This window comes from Taeniopygia guttata, chromosome 12 (assembly GCF_048771995.1).
Source record: "Taeniopygia guttata chromosome 12, bTaeGut7.mat, whole genome shotgun sequence".
Taxonomy (NCBI): Eukaryota; Metazoa; Chordata; class Aves; order Passeriformes; family Estrildidae; genus Taeniopygia; species Taeniopygia guttata.
The window spans coordinates 9403916-9419548 of NC_133037.1; the positions used below are offsets into that span (position 1 = coordinate 9403916).

A 15633-nucleotide genomic window follows, 5' to 3' on the forward strand; every position below is an offset into this window, starting at 1 on the left:
CTCAGGCACAAATACCTGCCCCCTTCCTCCCAGCACCTTGGGGCTCGCAGGACTCTGCTAGCTCCTTCCTTGCTTCCTTATTGACTTGGTCATCTTTGTGAAAACACAATACTTTCCTAAATTTAGCTTCATAAAGACTGTGAGTGTTGTCTCTTCTCCCTGCTTCCTCAGTTTCAAAAGCCATCTTAAAAACTGCACAGCGATTTAAATGGCAGCTTGATGGGAATCCATGGCAAATGACTCTGCAATTAGTAAATCTCTCCTATTGTGACAGCTCTACTATTAAACTGCCATAAATGCCAGGCTATTAATCTGCTGTCTGCTCAATCCCCATGCTTCCCCTTCCTTGCCTGTCCTTTTCACCATTTATTTTTTTTTTTTTTTTTAAGTTTTAACTGCCTTCCAGCAAGTGTTTTCAGGGAGGGGGTGTGAGGTTGCAGTGGGAAGAAGGCTTTGTGGCGCTGTCCTTTAGGAGCTCTTCACCTGTAAGAAAGGTGAGAGAAAACACTGAATGGTCATCTCATTTGCTTTGAAACTTTTGCTAGTTCCAAACTGAAGTGAAACTCCTGATTTGCAAAAGTCCAAGGAAGGTGAAAGTGTAGGGAGAAAAGCTGTGACAGCAGCTGGGCAGCAATATGGTCTTGGGAAAAACCATAGCTGTCCTAATGGCACACTGAACTTCGCAGCTGCCATTTTCTCCATCCTGTGACACAGATGAGCATCACATTTCTGGGCCCATAAATCTGCTCTGTCACCCCAGGGCTTGGGGACAGGCAATGTGCTGGGGCAGAAGCCTGCAGGGCTGCAAACATCAGTGACAGCAGAGCCTCAAATTTCAGCCCAGACAGTGTTTCCATAGCGGTGGTATGTTGTGTGAGGGCAGCACACTCTTGTGCACTCATCCCTCTGGAAAAGCACAGGCTGCCAATCCAGGGGCAGAAGGAGCTGAGGAGTGGCTGCTGCAGCGTGGGACTGGAGTGGCAGGAAGATTTTGCATTTATTCTGAGCATTGAGATCAGCCTGTTGAGGTGACACTTCTGTCCTGGGATTTCTGCTAGGCATGGCAGCTGTGTCCTCTGCAGCGGTGTGAGGATGAGCTCATTGCAGGGACGTGTCTGTGGGCTGGTGAGAAAACACACAGGAAGTCTCCACCAGCCTTAAATCTGTGACCTCATGGCACAGAGCTGCTGTTCAGTGTGTTCCTGGTCTCGGTGCAGAGATCTGCCCACCCTGCAGCTCCCCATGTACCACGGTGGCCCATGGAGGAAGAGCTGGTGATGGTGCTGGCCACTGCAGCCTGGCAGCTTTGCAGAAATCTGGATATGTACTTAGAAAATGTGCATGTATGGCTTTCCTGTTCCTCCAATATATTTGCACCTGCTGTTTTGAGAAGAGTGTATCTTGCAGTACTGTCTGGACTAGGTCTTTCTTAAAGCTGGAAAATTTGGGATTCTATGGCCTTTCAACAGCTGGAGTATAAAGAAAGCATCTACCCAGGGATGGGCCTTGGAAGAGGTAACAGAAAAGTGACCCATCAGAACAAAATCTGAGACTTAAAAACTGTTTGGGGGATGAAACAAAGGGAAAAACTCCTCTGATGGGGAGCTGCATCTTACTTTTTCAGGCTTTTCCCTCAGCCTCAATGACTTAAACACAGCTGTGATGGTGTAAATCAGCTGTGCCATGTAAATACCTAAATTTTGTGTCCTGTTGCTATAGAAACTTTCCCAAAGCCTGGGTACCAGCACAGCCACTTTGCTGTTTTGGGAACACTGGATGCCTCTAAGCTGGGGCATCCAGTCCAGGAGATCTCCCGTGGACTCAGGCCCATTCTGGAAAGGACTTTTTTTGGCTGTTGCATTTGGGCTGCTGAGGTATTAAAGAAAGTGAAGATCTGCATGCACTTAGTGCCAGCTTTATTCCCTGGTGACAGGAGATGGGTTTCCGCCGAGCACGCTGCCCTCTGTTAACTGCGGGTATTTGGGAGATTCTTAAATACAGTATTATATCCCTAATTATGCAGAAATCCTTCAATCTGGCGTGTTTCATCTGGAATTATGCTCGACTGTCAAATCCTGCCAAATACCTTCTTAGAGAGAGGGAGGCTGGTGCACTTGGGCTGCTCTCTGCAGAGAGGAGAATCCCGGCCACGAGGCCACAGCTCCCAGCCCTGGGCAGGATCAGAGATGTGGATGCTGCTGGAGTGGCTCTGCCAATGTCCCTTTTCACAGGGGACAGCAGGTGCACCCACCTTCCCTCGCCCATGTGGTTCCACTGTAAACATTTATTTTGTTGGAAGCTTCCCAAGTAATGGGGGTATTTTTATTTGCCTGTGGAGTGAGTTCATGACAAAACTTCCAGAGAGATTCCTTCCAACCCAAGTGATTCTATGAAGAAGGGAAAGGAGAGAGTGGCTTGGAGAGAGGATTGATGTGGTAGCTACAGTAATGACCTGTGAAGAACATTTGCTCCTTCCTCCAATACCCTTCTCCTCTGGCTAATTCACTGTACACCAGGAGTGAGTCATTCTGGGGATAACTACAGCTGCATGATGCTTTGTATATTTAATAATGTATTTAATGTAGCTGCAATTCAGATCACAAATATCCTTTGTAATAGTGAGACTACTGCCTAAAAAACATCCTGATGGGCTTGAGGCAATGCTATTTCTAAAGGAATCCACTTTTTAATTACTTTGGAACATCACATAAAATGTAAGTAATTGTTAGTCAGCCATACCTGGGCACCATCTACATGCAGTGGTCTCCAGGAGTGTGTGGTCACTGCAGGAGTGCACCTCAAATCTTGCAAGGAAGCTTTAATATCCCCATTGTGACCTGCCTCTCAGGTGTTGCTTGTTGGTTCAGAGCCTCTTTAGGCTTCACTGCTCTGATTGTTTTGATCAAGACCTGTTTGATCCTGTTGTCTGTCCTCTGACATATGTGCATCAATTCTCAGCTATAAAGAAAGCAATCCCATAATTTTCACTCAAATCTCCACATCCTACTAAGTTTTGTGCTGCTTCTCAGAAATGAATTAATAGTTGAGTAAATGGGGTTTATAGTACAGCATATTTTGGAGAATAAATGTTCTTAAGTGATCACTCTGTAAATAATTGGACAGAATATTTCTATTACAAAAAGCTTTTTCTGGGAAGCTCTTCTGTAATGCTAGTTCAGTTCTGCAGTAGATCTGTAACTGCATGTCAGGGATGTCAGCTAATGTGAAGGTGGGTGATCACAAAACTACAAAACTAGGTCTTCACAGTGCTTCTTACTGCTTTCAGAAAACAATTGTCTCTCTGCTTTTTTGTTTTAATTTGAAAAGAAGACAACCATCAAAGCATATTTTTGCCAAATATATAGCTTTAAAACATGGCTTTCTTGGCCATAATTTATCCAGTGTTGATTCTGGCTTGGATTCTGTGTGTTCATATTTGTGGAGTAATAAGGTTTTCAGTATTGTTCCCAGTGGCTCTTGCATAGAAATGCACTCTTGGAGTAGGAGGTGTAGCCCTAGAGAGTCAGCTTCTGCAGGATTTTTATGCCTTTGAGTACCAGAAACAGCACCCAGGAAAGCAATAATGAACAAATCTCTAACTTTTAATGCCTTCTTGCACAAATAGCTACCACATTTCAGCATGTGAACAGCTGCTGAGGTAGCAGAGAGTGTGCACTTGCTCATGAGCAATCTAAAGGTACAAATGATAAAGCATCTCTCCCATAAACTGGGTCACTGGGTTAAGAGAGTTTTGAAAACATCCCCTCCTAACCCATGCCTCTAGTATCTCAGCATCCATCTAGATTTTAATATGGCCATATGCTCATGATATGAGTGTCTGTCATCTGCTTGCTCTGAGGATTTTCTCCCTTAGTTGAGGAAATACTTTGCAAGATCAAGTTCACTGCTGAATGCAGGATGATGCTGTGACTGGCAACAATTCATCTTCATTTGAAAACTAAATATTCCAATTCACCAGCTAATGAAAGACTTGAATTAGGATAGCAACTTCGTGACTGTTCCAGGAAGGGTTTGAAAAGGCAATATTGAGCTGTACTTCACACAAACTCAGTTTTTAAAAACTAGCTGAGCTTTTGAAATTTCTGAGTATGGTACCCATTCCCTGGACTCTTGTGTCTTCTGCTTCCATGGGTTTGACTGAGACACTCTTGTATGGGTAGTGTTTGCACTGCTTCCTTCCTGGGTTTGAGTATGTTCTTTTTGATAGTGACTCAGCAGAAAATTCTAGGTTTTAGGGAGAGGAGGAATAGGGGAAGCATTTGTATTTGAGCTGTATTTGCTGTTCTGTCAAAAGAGATGAATCTTCTCTCTAGTTTGCAGATTGCTAAAGTTAGGAAATTGATCCAAGGGACTCAAGATGACCTGCTCTCTAGGCAAACATGTCCTTCTCCTTGGCCATTCTAGGGGAAGTCCTGGAGATGCTGTTAGCTCATACAGGTGGGGCTGGCTCCCTTCCCTAGTGCCTTTCTGAACAGCACTGCTGAGACATTATTACACAAAACATTAGCTTGACTTGTTGATTCAAACACTAAATGCTTCCTCCTTCTCCCCTCACCTTCTGGGCCCAAGTGCTCTGTTGCTTTTATGGTCTCCAGTCTGGGCAGGGTGGGCTGGCACACTGTCACTCCTAATGGTGTGGCCTTCCCTGGTCTGATCATAGGGAAAGTTGCTTTGCTAACAGGTGTGTGACCCCTTTGGGACTGGTAATCAGGATCTTGCAAGGAGGTGCCAGATGCTGGTTTTCTGAGCAGCAGGAGTGCAGATTTCAGGTAAAGAAGGACTTGGTCTTCCTTGCCCTGCAGCAGCAAGAGCTGAATGGCTACAACCTCATTTGTTCATTTAAGATGTCTTTGAATGTATATTTTCTCTCCCTCCCCTCTTTCTGAGAAATAGGCTTCACTCTGCCTTTGCTATTAGGGATCCTCCTCTCCTTTATGTACAGAGAGATCACAGGATCAAGCCAACTCCTTTTTCTCATGTAATACAAATCCCATCTAGTCCAGCTAGTCAAGATTCCCAACTAGCTTTATGGGCAGTCTGTGAGAGCAATAGGTCGTAGCTGTCACTGTGGTTAGCAGAATTAATTTCTCTAGTTTTAAATGGAAGGCAGTTGTTCTCCCAGCTGGCTCCTTTAAATCTTCTCCCAGCCTAGAGTTTAGCAGCCAGGTCCCAGCCACCCTGAGGTTTGTGGGATCATGTTCTGACTTTCATGGGATAATGACTTTTCTGCCCTTGTCCAAATGACACTGACTACCAGTTACAAAAGAAACATGGTAAATTCATCTGTTAGCTGCTCTCTTTCCTGCAAGATTTACTTCCATCAGGGATTTTTACAGCCCAGTGCTGTGTCTTTCGTGATGGTGATGTGTGGTGGAGGAAATTTATTGTTCCCTTTCTAATAGATAGCTGTAATTTCATTTCAGAACAAGCGCTTTATGTGCAAGAAAGAGATTCCATTATGCCACCACACAGCATTGGGAGCATCTGTGGCAGTGGGGTATTTGGATTAAAGAGAGTAAAGGCTGCACATCTGCTGCCCTCCACTCCTATTCACAGAACAAAGTGTTAATCCTAAAGAAAAGAGAGCAATTAGCTTGTAAACCCTTCCTGAACCCACTGGAAGATTAACCATTTTCAATTAAAGCTTTTCAGCTGGAAAGATAATGGGCTAAAATTTCCAGCTTTAAAAAAAATACTATTATTGACCATGTGGCTTTATTTCTGCCAATTTGCGTCCTTTATAATTAGCTACCCTGGGATGATTAGGACTGCCTCATGCCATACCCTGATCCCTGCTCTCCCCCCTTACAACGCAAACGGGAAAATGACTTTGTGGCTGATCTCTTGGCCTGTTGCAGCTGTCATGGATCCACTGGTGTTGTGTGGACCCACGCTGGGGATGAGCCTAAGCAGTATTTGATAGGTGACAGTAACACACCAGGGGAAGGACAAACCTTTACAGACTGCAGGGAGCGTGCTGACTGCTCCCGGGGAGAGCGGCTGGGAGCGGGGATGCTGCTCCCATCCTGCGAACCTGCACTAACAAGCAGTTTGCCATCCCTCGGGGAGCTCCGCGTGTTCTGAAGCCAAAATACTTCATAAATCACCGGTCTCAGCACTCGGGGGTTACCCGGAGCTGTGTGTGGCTCTGCCTTGCCCCGGCTTGGGAGGTAAAACTTGGCAAGGGATCCAGGCCGCAGCGCCCGCCCCGCCCGAGGGCGGCTGGGGAGAGCCGGGAGCCCTCCTGAGGCAGCCGGAGAGCCTGGCCTGTGAGAACCCCGGGATTGATTCTGGGGTCTCGTGTGGTGGTAAAGTCTCTCCTCCAACCCGTGCTTCCAAAGAAAAACTCCGCAGCCTCTTGTGGTTCGGTCTCAAGGCAGTTTATTGCTAGCTATCTAAAAGATTGTCCTCACCCGCTGTGGCTGCCTAGGTCAGCGGCCCAGGCAGAGACACACACTCTCCTGACACCCTCACTGTCCGGTGTCTCCGTCGTCTCTCCCTGCCCAAGGCTGCTGCTATCTTTTATATGATATATTACGTATTATATGTTTACAGATTTTCCCCAATACCTACTATCCATGTTACAATGTGTTTTTCTACTCTAAACCAATCTGTGAGTGCCAACATCACCAAGAACATGGAGGTAAGGAAGAAGAAGGAGGAAGAACAGGATCAGGCCCACTTTCCCCCATCTTAGAACTCCTGACTCCCATGTACAAAGTAAAACCCCCCTGTACAGGTGTTAAAACCCCCCTGTACAATACTAAAAAATTTTCCCCTCTAATTTGTGACTACTTTTACCATACCATCTAACCCTCTGTGACCGCTTGTTCCACCTTCAAAGTTGGTAACTCATTCCATGGTTCAAACTCAAGATCACAGCTGTTTTCAGCTGCTTGCCAGGGTCTAAAATGCTTTTGACCAAGGCCTGAAACCTCTGAAAATGTCTGAGGGACATTTTGAGTTCCGACACTGGCCTGGTTTTCCCCCGCGCTGGGAAGCTGCTGCCTGGCGTGGCAGCGCCTTTTGGGTCATGTCTGTCTGCTCTCTGTGATCGGCTCCCCCCGCGGAGTGTGGTCTGTGCTGCCGACCCAGCGTGGGCAGAGCCGACACCGGCCGTGGCCTCGGCCAGCGCTCAGCTGGGCACCCTTGCTCTGCCTTGTGTCCCTGCCACCGCGAGTTAATGCCGCCTGCTTTGGTGGCTTTGGTCCCTACATGTGACTCTGAAGCCCGGCTGTGCCTGTGCTGCTGGTGTTGGCTCTGCTACGGCTGAGCAAAAACCGAGGAGGAAGGCTGAGCTTTCAGGCAGGCAGCTTGAGTGCCTCACATGAGGTGCCTCCTCAGCCAAGGACTTCTGAATGAGGTGAGCTCACGGAGGTATCTGAATGCAAAACCATCCAGAGCTCTGACTCCTGGGTGCAACGTGGGCTGTGCTTTTTCTGAGTCACCAAAATTATTGGTATTGCTTCTAGTTCTTGGCTGTCTCTCATGTAGACCTTGGCCAGGTCTCACCTAGCTTTGCCTTGTCTCTTCTAGAAGAGTTGCACAGCATAGATGCTGCGCAGTAGCATGCTAGAGCATATATAAAAGCCATTAAAGCTTTTTTTTGGTGGAGGAATATGGCTTGGTGCTCTTGGGATTTCACTGGCCTTATGCTGCTGATACTAATACTGTCTTTTGCAGTCAGCGCTTTTCCTGCTATTTCTTTGTTGAAACACATATGAAAATGTGCCTTGGAAAATATTTTATATCTCAGCTGGTTAATACAGCACCTTGGAGAGAAGGTGTCTGATGCAACAGAGTACAAATGAAGCCTCATTAAGCAGGAATTCAGTGATTCTACTGAATGCCCCAGCAATTAAATTTCATCTTGTTTCATATGCAGGTCAGGAGAGTTAGGAAAGAGAATAGAGGCAGCAGAGCAATGTGGCTCTGTACTATGCAAATTAGTGTTAACATGGCATTTCATTTATTGTTAATGCATTGTTACACTGCTACTCATTGAAAAGAAACTGTGTGACAACGGGTAAGACTGATGACCCACTTGCTTATTTTCCCTTCTGCATTGGCAGCATTGCTTCTACAGAGACGAGTGCCAAGATAAATGCTTTAAGGAGAAGATGCAGAGGTTTTTCTTCCCACAGGCAGGAGTAGAGTTGGATGCTGAGATGTGTCCTACAGGTTGCAGCATTGCCTCTTTCTCTGTCTTTTTTTCTCATGTCTGTGGCAATGCCACATCCCTGCTACTAGAAGGGTCCTCTCTTTGGGCTCAAGCACTGCATCCTTTTGGATCAAGAGAAAGAAGTCTTTCAGTCCCTACTACTGCAAAGACCTGAGCTCTTGTGGCATGAGGGGTTGAGGGAAGCTGATGTGCTTTGCAGCCCCATCCACCTGCTCACACCTCTGCTCCCTGCTGTCCTTTGGCAGCTCTTTGGAGCTGACTGAGCTCTAGGGTTGTGTTCTATTCTTGTAGGGCTGCAGTGCCTGTTTCCCATTTTCTCTCTATATCCAAAGGTCTGTAGCAGAAGTTGTTTTCTCTCATCTGTACTTTGATTGTGTTGGAGCTTGTTTCACCTAACTTGCTCACCCATAGTGTGGAGGGAAGGTGGATGCAGGCCAGCTGCCAAAAGGCCCATCACTACTTTCATTCTCAGTGACATGAATAAAATATAAAGAAGAACCAGCATTTTTGCTGAAGGAGAGATCATGAACAGGCCCTTCCAGGGCAGCCACTGGTGCAGGTATTGAAGTGCCAAGTGAAGCTACCACACACTCACTGTGGATTGGAGTGGTTTAATGACTTTAAAACTGGAAATCAGTCCAATCACTGACAAGTTTAGATGCTTACTTGCCCTCCTTTTTTTCCCCTGTCAACAAATTTCTCACATTCCAGTGCACGGATCACTAAAAGCTGGGAAGTAGGCATTTTGTTTCCTCTAGTGGCATGGTGCTACCCTTGCTTTCTGTGTCTGCATGGTTCCTCCAATCACACACGTGCTTGAGGATTTTACCAGTGTCACAAGGCTGTGGGGTACCATCCAGCTATATTTCTATGAAAGATTTGAGGGGGTAAAAAGTAAAACCAATTAGGAGACTCTCCAAAGGAAGGGGGATGTATTTTGCCTAGAAAAAGTACTTGTTCTGTACATAAAGCCACAGAAGTAGAGATATATGGGAGAAATATGCTCTGTCTACCTGAAAGTGTTGAACTTCCTTTCAGAAACTGTGCATGCAACTTCCTCCTTTCGGACCAGGTCATAAACTCCATCTTTGCCGTGGCATGGCTGGTGGTGGTTGTTGTTGTTAACCTCCTGCTGTATTTCTTATTGCTGTGTCTTGTCAAGCTCATCTCCATTTGGCTTAAAAAATCATTGTAAAGCCAAGATTCACTTTTGTTGGGATGACCTTTGCTAACAAGGTCCCTGAACGAGCTCTTTTGTATCATTAGAGCTGGCTGGGGAATAAAGGACCTTGTACTTTCCTGCAGCCTATTTATCTTCCACTGTTTCTCTTATCAGCACTGGGGTCTCCAACCCCAGTGTGTCCTACTCTGATTACCCAGAAAAATGTGCAAGGACCATTTTGTTGTGCTCTGATGGTGGAAGGAATGGATGGGGGTCTTGGGGGTACCTTTGCTGTGCAAAGGAAGTACTCTGTGTCAGTGCTCTGCGTGTGTGCGTGTGGCATGGGTTCTAATTGCTTACTGGATGGGTCAATTTATCTTTCAGTGTTCACTACCTGTAATAAATTAGTGTTTAGGACTAGCTGGTGGAATTTGCACTTGAAGAAAAGAACAATCAAGGTCTTCCTCTGGCTCCATTATTAAGCTGTTTAAATACCCTTAAAGATTTTTTCTTTTCAAGTCCCTTCTCCATTTGCCATAAAAATATATTGATGAAACAGTGCATTGCATTTTGGGGTTGTATGTAAAAATCAGGGCATCTGCTTAGACCAGAGACGAGGCCTGAGGCTGATATGCAGTTGTCTGGGGTTTCTAAATAAGCACAACTATGTAAAATTGGAGCAGATGAAATGGAGCAAATGTGCAGCCAGTGGGTAGCTGGGTAATCAGCTGTGAAGTCTCTTCCACCAAGAGAGTGATGGGTCTTCCTTTTGTCCCTTCTCCTCCCTGTCTGTTGCAACCAAAAATCAATCAAAGAAGGCTCTCCAAACTTCTTGATTTTGTGCAGAAATGCTTAGAATTCCCAGTAAATACTGTCTTTCCCAATATACAACTGGAAGCACTGGGTCTGCTGTGCCAGAAACAAGCCTTGAGAGGGTGGATGAACAGGAAGATGAGTCCCCAGTCCCAGGGGGACCCTGATGTGTAGGCATGTATTATTAAATGGAAGAAGTAGGATGAGAAGAAGGAGATGGTAACGGAAAAATCTTAATTTAACATCTGAACTAAAAAAAAGTAGAAAGCATCTGTGTCAGTCTCTTTTGAACCTTCCCTAACCCAAAGCAATTTCTGTTGCTATTAATACCATTTTATATGCGGTTGGAACGTCAGTGTTTCTCTGCACTCTCTAAGTGCATGTGGTTGGGGGTTTTTCCTCATCATTTTCTTGTGGCTCACTGTTCATTATGTTCATTCAGCTGTCTTCAGAGAGTCTCCTGAGACTTCCTAATGTGGAGTGATGTAAGATTCACTCCATGTTCTCCACAGCTCAGACCATGTTCAGTGCTAAATGGTTCATATCAGGATCTTGTGTGCGTGTTCCACAGTCCTGCGACTTCTGACAAAGAACCTTTTGGATGTGGTTAAATAATAATGGTTACAAATACCTATCAAACACTGGATTAAATAATGAATATTCTGAGTAGCCTGTGATCTTCCCTCTGCTGTCCTCCCTGTCTTGTTTGGATGAAAGTGTATTCAGTAAATGTTGTCCCAACCAATTTAGGCCATGTAAGGTTTGCAGCATCACTCCATATGAGGTTCTGGGAGGATTTGTAAGGCAGTTCTGGAGAAATATGTATGAGGTTCACAAGCAGGACAGGATGTGGTGGGTACAAGAAATGCTAAACCAAGTGCTAGTACATGTCTGTGCATGTAAGGGTAGATGCTCCTTACTTACAAGTGAACTGTACTCCTGGAGTGGTAATAGGAGATCAGAATATGCCAAAAAAATCAGAACTGAGATTGGTTTTTTCTTTTTTTTCCTGTGAAAAAACTTTTTTAACATTCCACCTCCACAAGATTAACTTATTTTAAAAACCATACATTTGTAGATGAAGCTTGTATGTAGTTGATATGCCAGAGCATTTTTGGAAAGCTACTAATTCTGAGCACACAAACTTAAAGTTTATGTCAAGAAGGTACAGGACAATGCACAGACTGTTCCTGAAACATCAAATCTCTACATACTGTTCCTTGAGTTTGTCACCATAGCTTAGGTTGATGCTCTTTTATGACTCCTACACATTTTGATGCCATACCATATGTCTGTGGTCTGTCTTGTTTTGTTGGGGTGTGTGGTGCATCCTTACCCTTCCCCATTAGAAACTCAAGCTGTTCACTTTAACTGGTTTTAATGTAGTGCCACCTGAAACATGAAGAAAGGTTTGTGTTTGTGGATTTTGGCCAGAAACCGTAGAGTAAACATCTTTGTCCTCTCCAGGCTCCTGGTTCTCTGGTGTCTTGCCAAGCAGCTCAACAAATGCCACCAGCAATTCTGGGCTTGAAATGCCCAAATGCCTCTTCCACCAACATCAGAGGAATGGGGCAGCTCCAGCCAGTTCTCTTCCACAGAAACAAGCAGCTTCAACTGTGTATCAGAGTGTGTGTTGTCACACACTTTTTTTGTGCAGCAGATAACGTGGGAAGAATTTTATGGTGGTATAAACACAATTATTAAAAATTTTTCTTTAAAACACCATTTTGGAGACATCCATTTCATGGAATCCAAAGCAATGGGCTATTCTCAAATTAGCAGCTTCTTGTATTTGTGGTGCAACTGGTAATGTTTTTTTGTTTAAGATGAAATTTCTTTGCAGCAAAAGCATTAATAGCTGTGTGAAAAAATTTCTAATTATAAATTTTGCCTCAATTACTAATTAAGTCTATTGTCAGCTGAACAACTTCTTTTAAACAAATTATGGACCAAAATATCTCTTTTGTAAGTATTTTTTTATTACTTAGTGATTTTATTGCTTTTGTATAAGTTATCCTCTCATGAAATAGCTGAATTTGAACCACAGTAGAAATGCTGCTGAATTTCAATCTGAACAAGAGCTCTGGCATTAGGCTGAAACCCAGTTATCCTCCTCCACACAGAGTTAGGACCCCCAGGTCTCTAAGTATTTTCTGCTTGTGCATTCAGATGTGTTTAGTTCTTCTTGATTTATCCAGATTTCTTTCCTAAGGAAACAAGGCTTAACTTTGCTGCCTTTCCAGAGCTTCCTTCTAAATTTGTGACCTCATGGCCACTTTCAGACAAATCTAGTAGCAGTCTCAACCATGCCTGGAGCCTCATACAAAAATGTAGATGCCTTTTGTGCCTTATTCCATGCTCATCTTGATCTCTCTTCACTGTTTGTGGGTATAATCTTGCTGTTATAGATGACAGTAGTTCTCAAGAGAATAGGGTGACTATGAAGAATGCTGCCATGAGCTGGTTAGCACAGTTTCATCTCACAGCTTGGCTGAGAAGGGGACTTGCATGGTGCTGGAGGCAGGATCTGACCCTGTGCACACCCTTAGAGTCTCATGGGCAGGGCACTGGCATACCCTGCATGCTCTGGATCTTCAACACAAATCAGACAACTTTTCCATTTTAATAGTAAAGGAAGGAGACACTGGTTTACTGCAGCCATTCCTTCCTAGGCCAGTGCCCTTTCCTTACCCACAGTGCAGGGCCAGGGAAGCCATGCAGCATCTTGTCCTGGAGGGCCAAACTCCCGGTGACCAGCTGGGTCCCAGCACTGCCCTCAAAGCCTCGTCTGGCCAAGATCTCAACGCAAGACTTGAATGCCTTTTGCCCGTGCTGATTCCTCCGCCCTTCCTAAGAAAGGGTTAAAGCGAGTTTTCAGCAAACACTGTAGGGAGGACACGAGGCTGCAGCCTCATATTCCCTTACGAGCACCGTGTGTATGTGTTTGGGAGGCACTGTAATGCTTTGACAGCAGCTTGACATTGCCTTGAAAGGTGCTGGAGGCTCTGCAACCACTTGCCAAGAGGGGGTGGGGGAGAGGAAAGTGTGTCAGGCAACACTGCAGTCGCAGCCTCTTCTTGTGCTCAGCCCCGCTGCTGCTGCAACTGCAATTGCAACTGCAATTGCAACTCGGGGCTGCTGCGCGGCTCCGCTGCCGGCCAAGTTCTGGCGCTGAGCGCGGCGAGGGGGCAGCACTGCCTCCGCCGCAGCACCGCCTGCCCGCCCTCCTCCCGTCTATGCCTTTTTTGTTCCCCCACCCCCCGGCTGAAATGCCCATGAGAGCCAGCGAGGGGCTCGGGCGGGCAGGGGCCAGCGCATCTCCGCGGGATGATGCCCGCTCTCCGCCGGCGGGGCGCGGGGCGGAATTCCGCCGGGAATGAAGTGCTCGCTCGACATTTGCTGCATCTGCCGGAGCGTCAGGGTTCAGTGGCTGCCTCCCCTTCAACCAGCTGTTCCGGTTAATCACCGCGCTTCCAACTTTTGCTTGGCAATGCCTGATGGACAGTGGGGCCGAGAGAACTAGCACCGGATTTTTAGGACCTCATTAAAAAAAAACAAACAACCCTATACCCTTCATTTTCCTGTTTCTACACAGGACTGGCGAGCCGCGCGTTAAACAGCCGTGTAAAGGTATTTCTTCCTAAAGGATTGCCACATTTCTGAGTCCTCGCAAACTGGAGAGCCCCGGACGATTGGTGCTCGGTCTCGCTGCCGGGCAGTGCGGGAGCCGCGTGTGCGCTGCGGCCGCGCTCGGCGCTGGGAGGCAGCCCGGGCTGCCCGGGAGCGGGTTCAGCACAGGCAGGCAGAGAATACGGAGCGGCTCCTACAATTAGTTGAATGATTTGATAGATAACAGCAGACATGCTTTGTGGACTGAAAAAGGATTTGCAGTCAGACTTTGGTGAGTGAGCCATGTCTGTATTATTTTTTTTTTTTGCCCTTGTCCAGTAGTTTACTTTTGTTTAATCTGATTTTCTTTAAGCATCTTTAATATCATGAACAGTTTCATGTGCTACTTTCAAAGTGGTTTTACGAATCCAAATCATTGCATGCAAACTGAATTGCTTTGATTTGTGAAATATGTCTTTGCTTCTCTGTAAGGAATTTCTCCCTGTGACCACTGGAGAGTACCCTTCAGGCTGCCTTCTCCACCTGGAAGATTGGCAGTCACAGGGGCTGTTCTTATGGCATCTAAGATATTGTGGAGCCTTTACAGCTGTTTTGGCTCTTAAAAAAATAATATCTAAATGCAGCTCCTTATTTTCCAGGCTCAGTGTGTGAATGGTCTGGGCATTTCAGCAATAGTGATTAGGGGGGTGGGAAGAAAGAGGGGAGAAGGGACTCTGCTGAATGTATTGGCATCACTGCCATTGCCCCCCCTCCTGTATAATCCACTATTACCTTGTCTAGTAAATATTTCAGCTCCTGCTAGAAATCTGCCATTTCAATGAGCTGCTATCCCCTGCTTTAGACATGAGCTCACTGTTACTGTGGAGTATAAAAAAAACCTATTTCATTTCTACAAGAGAGTTGGTAGATGAGTTTAGAAGGGCACCTTTATAAAGGGCAGATGCCAATTCTGGCCCCAGTCTTTTCAGGATGGACAGGCTCATATTTCTAACAGAGTGCAATATTCAGGTACTTTTTTGCATGCTGTAGCTCTGCTTGTTGCAGCTGAATGTGCTGCATGGAGCTTGTCTTCCGCTCTGATGCAAGCATTTCCCTTCTGAAAGCAAAGACACTGGAGTTGGAAGCACAGAGGTAATTTATGGTTTCTGAATCATTTTGCACTGCCTGAAGTGATGTAGTGAGACTGACTTTGTCCTGTCTGTGGCATTAAGAAGCCCTAAAGCATGAACCCAACTTTAGAAAATTGTTTTCCCTCCCTCAGTCTGAGGGTAAGATGAACCAGGTGGAAAGCATCATAGCCTGGCTGTGTTGCTTAATCCCATGGATAGTGACTGGAGGCAACATTCACCTACTGTACCAGCACAGCCAGAAGCATTTTGGGGGCTTAATTTGAAGCTGCCAGAGACACGTTGATGAGTCCTGATAGGCTGAGGGAATCTGGGCGTGTGAGTTGGCAGGAATGCACTTGTTCCGTGGAAAGATCAGAAGACAACTTGGCAGAATCTCACACTGCTCTTGGGGTTGAGCCAGGAACTGGGCCCTGGTTTCGAGGTGGCTGACACTGAGTGTGCTGGAGGGGTCTCCTTGATGCCACCAGCCACAGAAAGGGTCATTTGTGAAACTTCCAACATCACACCAGAGACATCTGGTGCTTCAAGATGGCTGTGTTGTTGCAAATGGTGATGTCTGGATGCTGGGTAATCAAATGAGAATTTTTTCTGATGTCAGCCCCAAACATTTCTTGAGAATCTTGGGCCAACGCTGTGTCACGTGCAAAGGAATGGTGCAAGGGTGGGCAAGGAAGCTTTTTACCCTGGTGTCAGAC

General features: G+C 45.8%; 1 protein-coding gene across 5 annotated transcripts in view; it reads left to right on the plus strand.

Moving 5' to 3' along the window:
* GRIP2 (glutamate receptor interacting protein 2) overlaps positions 1-15633 on the plus strand; it is a 247055-nt gene that overhangs the window by 152904 nt on the left and 78518 nt on the right. Inside the window, exon 1 of one of the 5 annotated variants that reach the window (XM_012572849.5) lies at positions 7216-14079. The exons of the other annotated variants lie outside the window; for them this stretch is intronic. Coding sequence (XP_012428303.5) covers positions 14040-14079 — 40 coding nt within the window. The 5' untranslated portion in view covers positions 7216-14039. Of the gene's footprint in view, positions 1-7215; positions 14080-15633 lie in introns of those variants that run through there. 5 annotated transcript variants of the gene reach the window in all.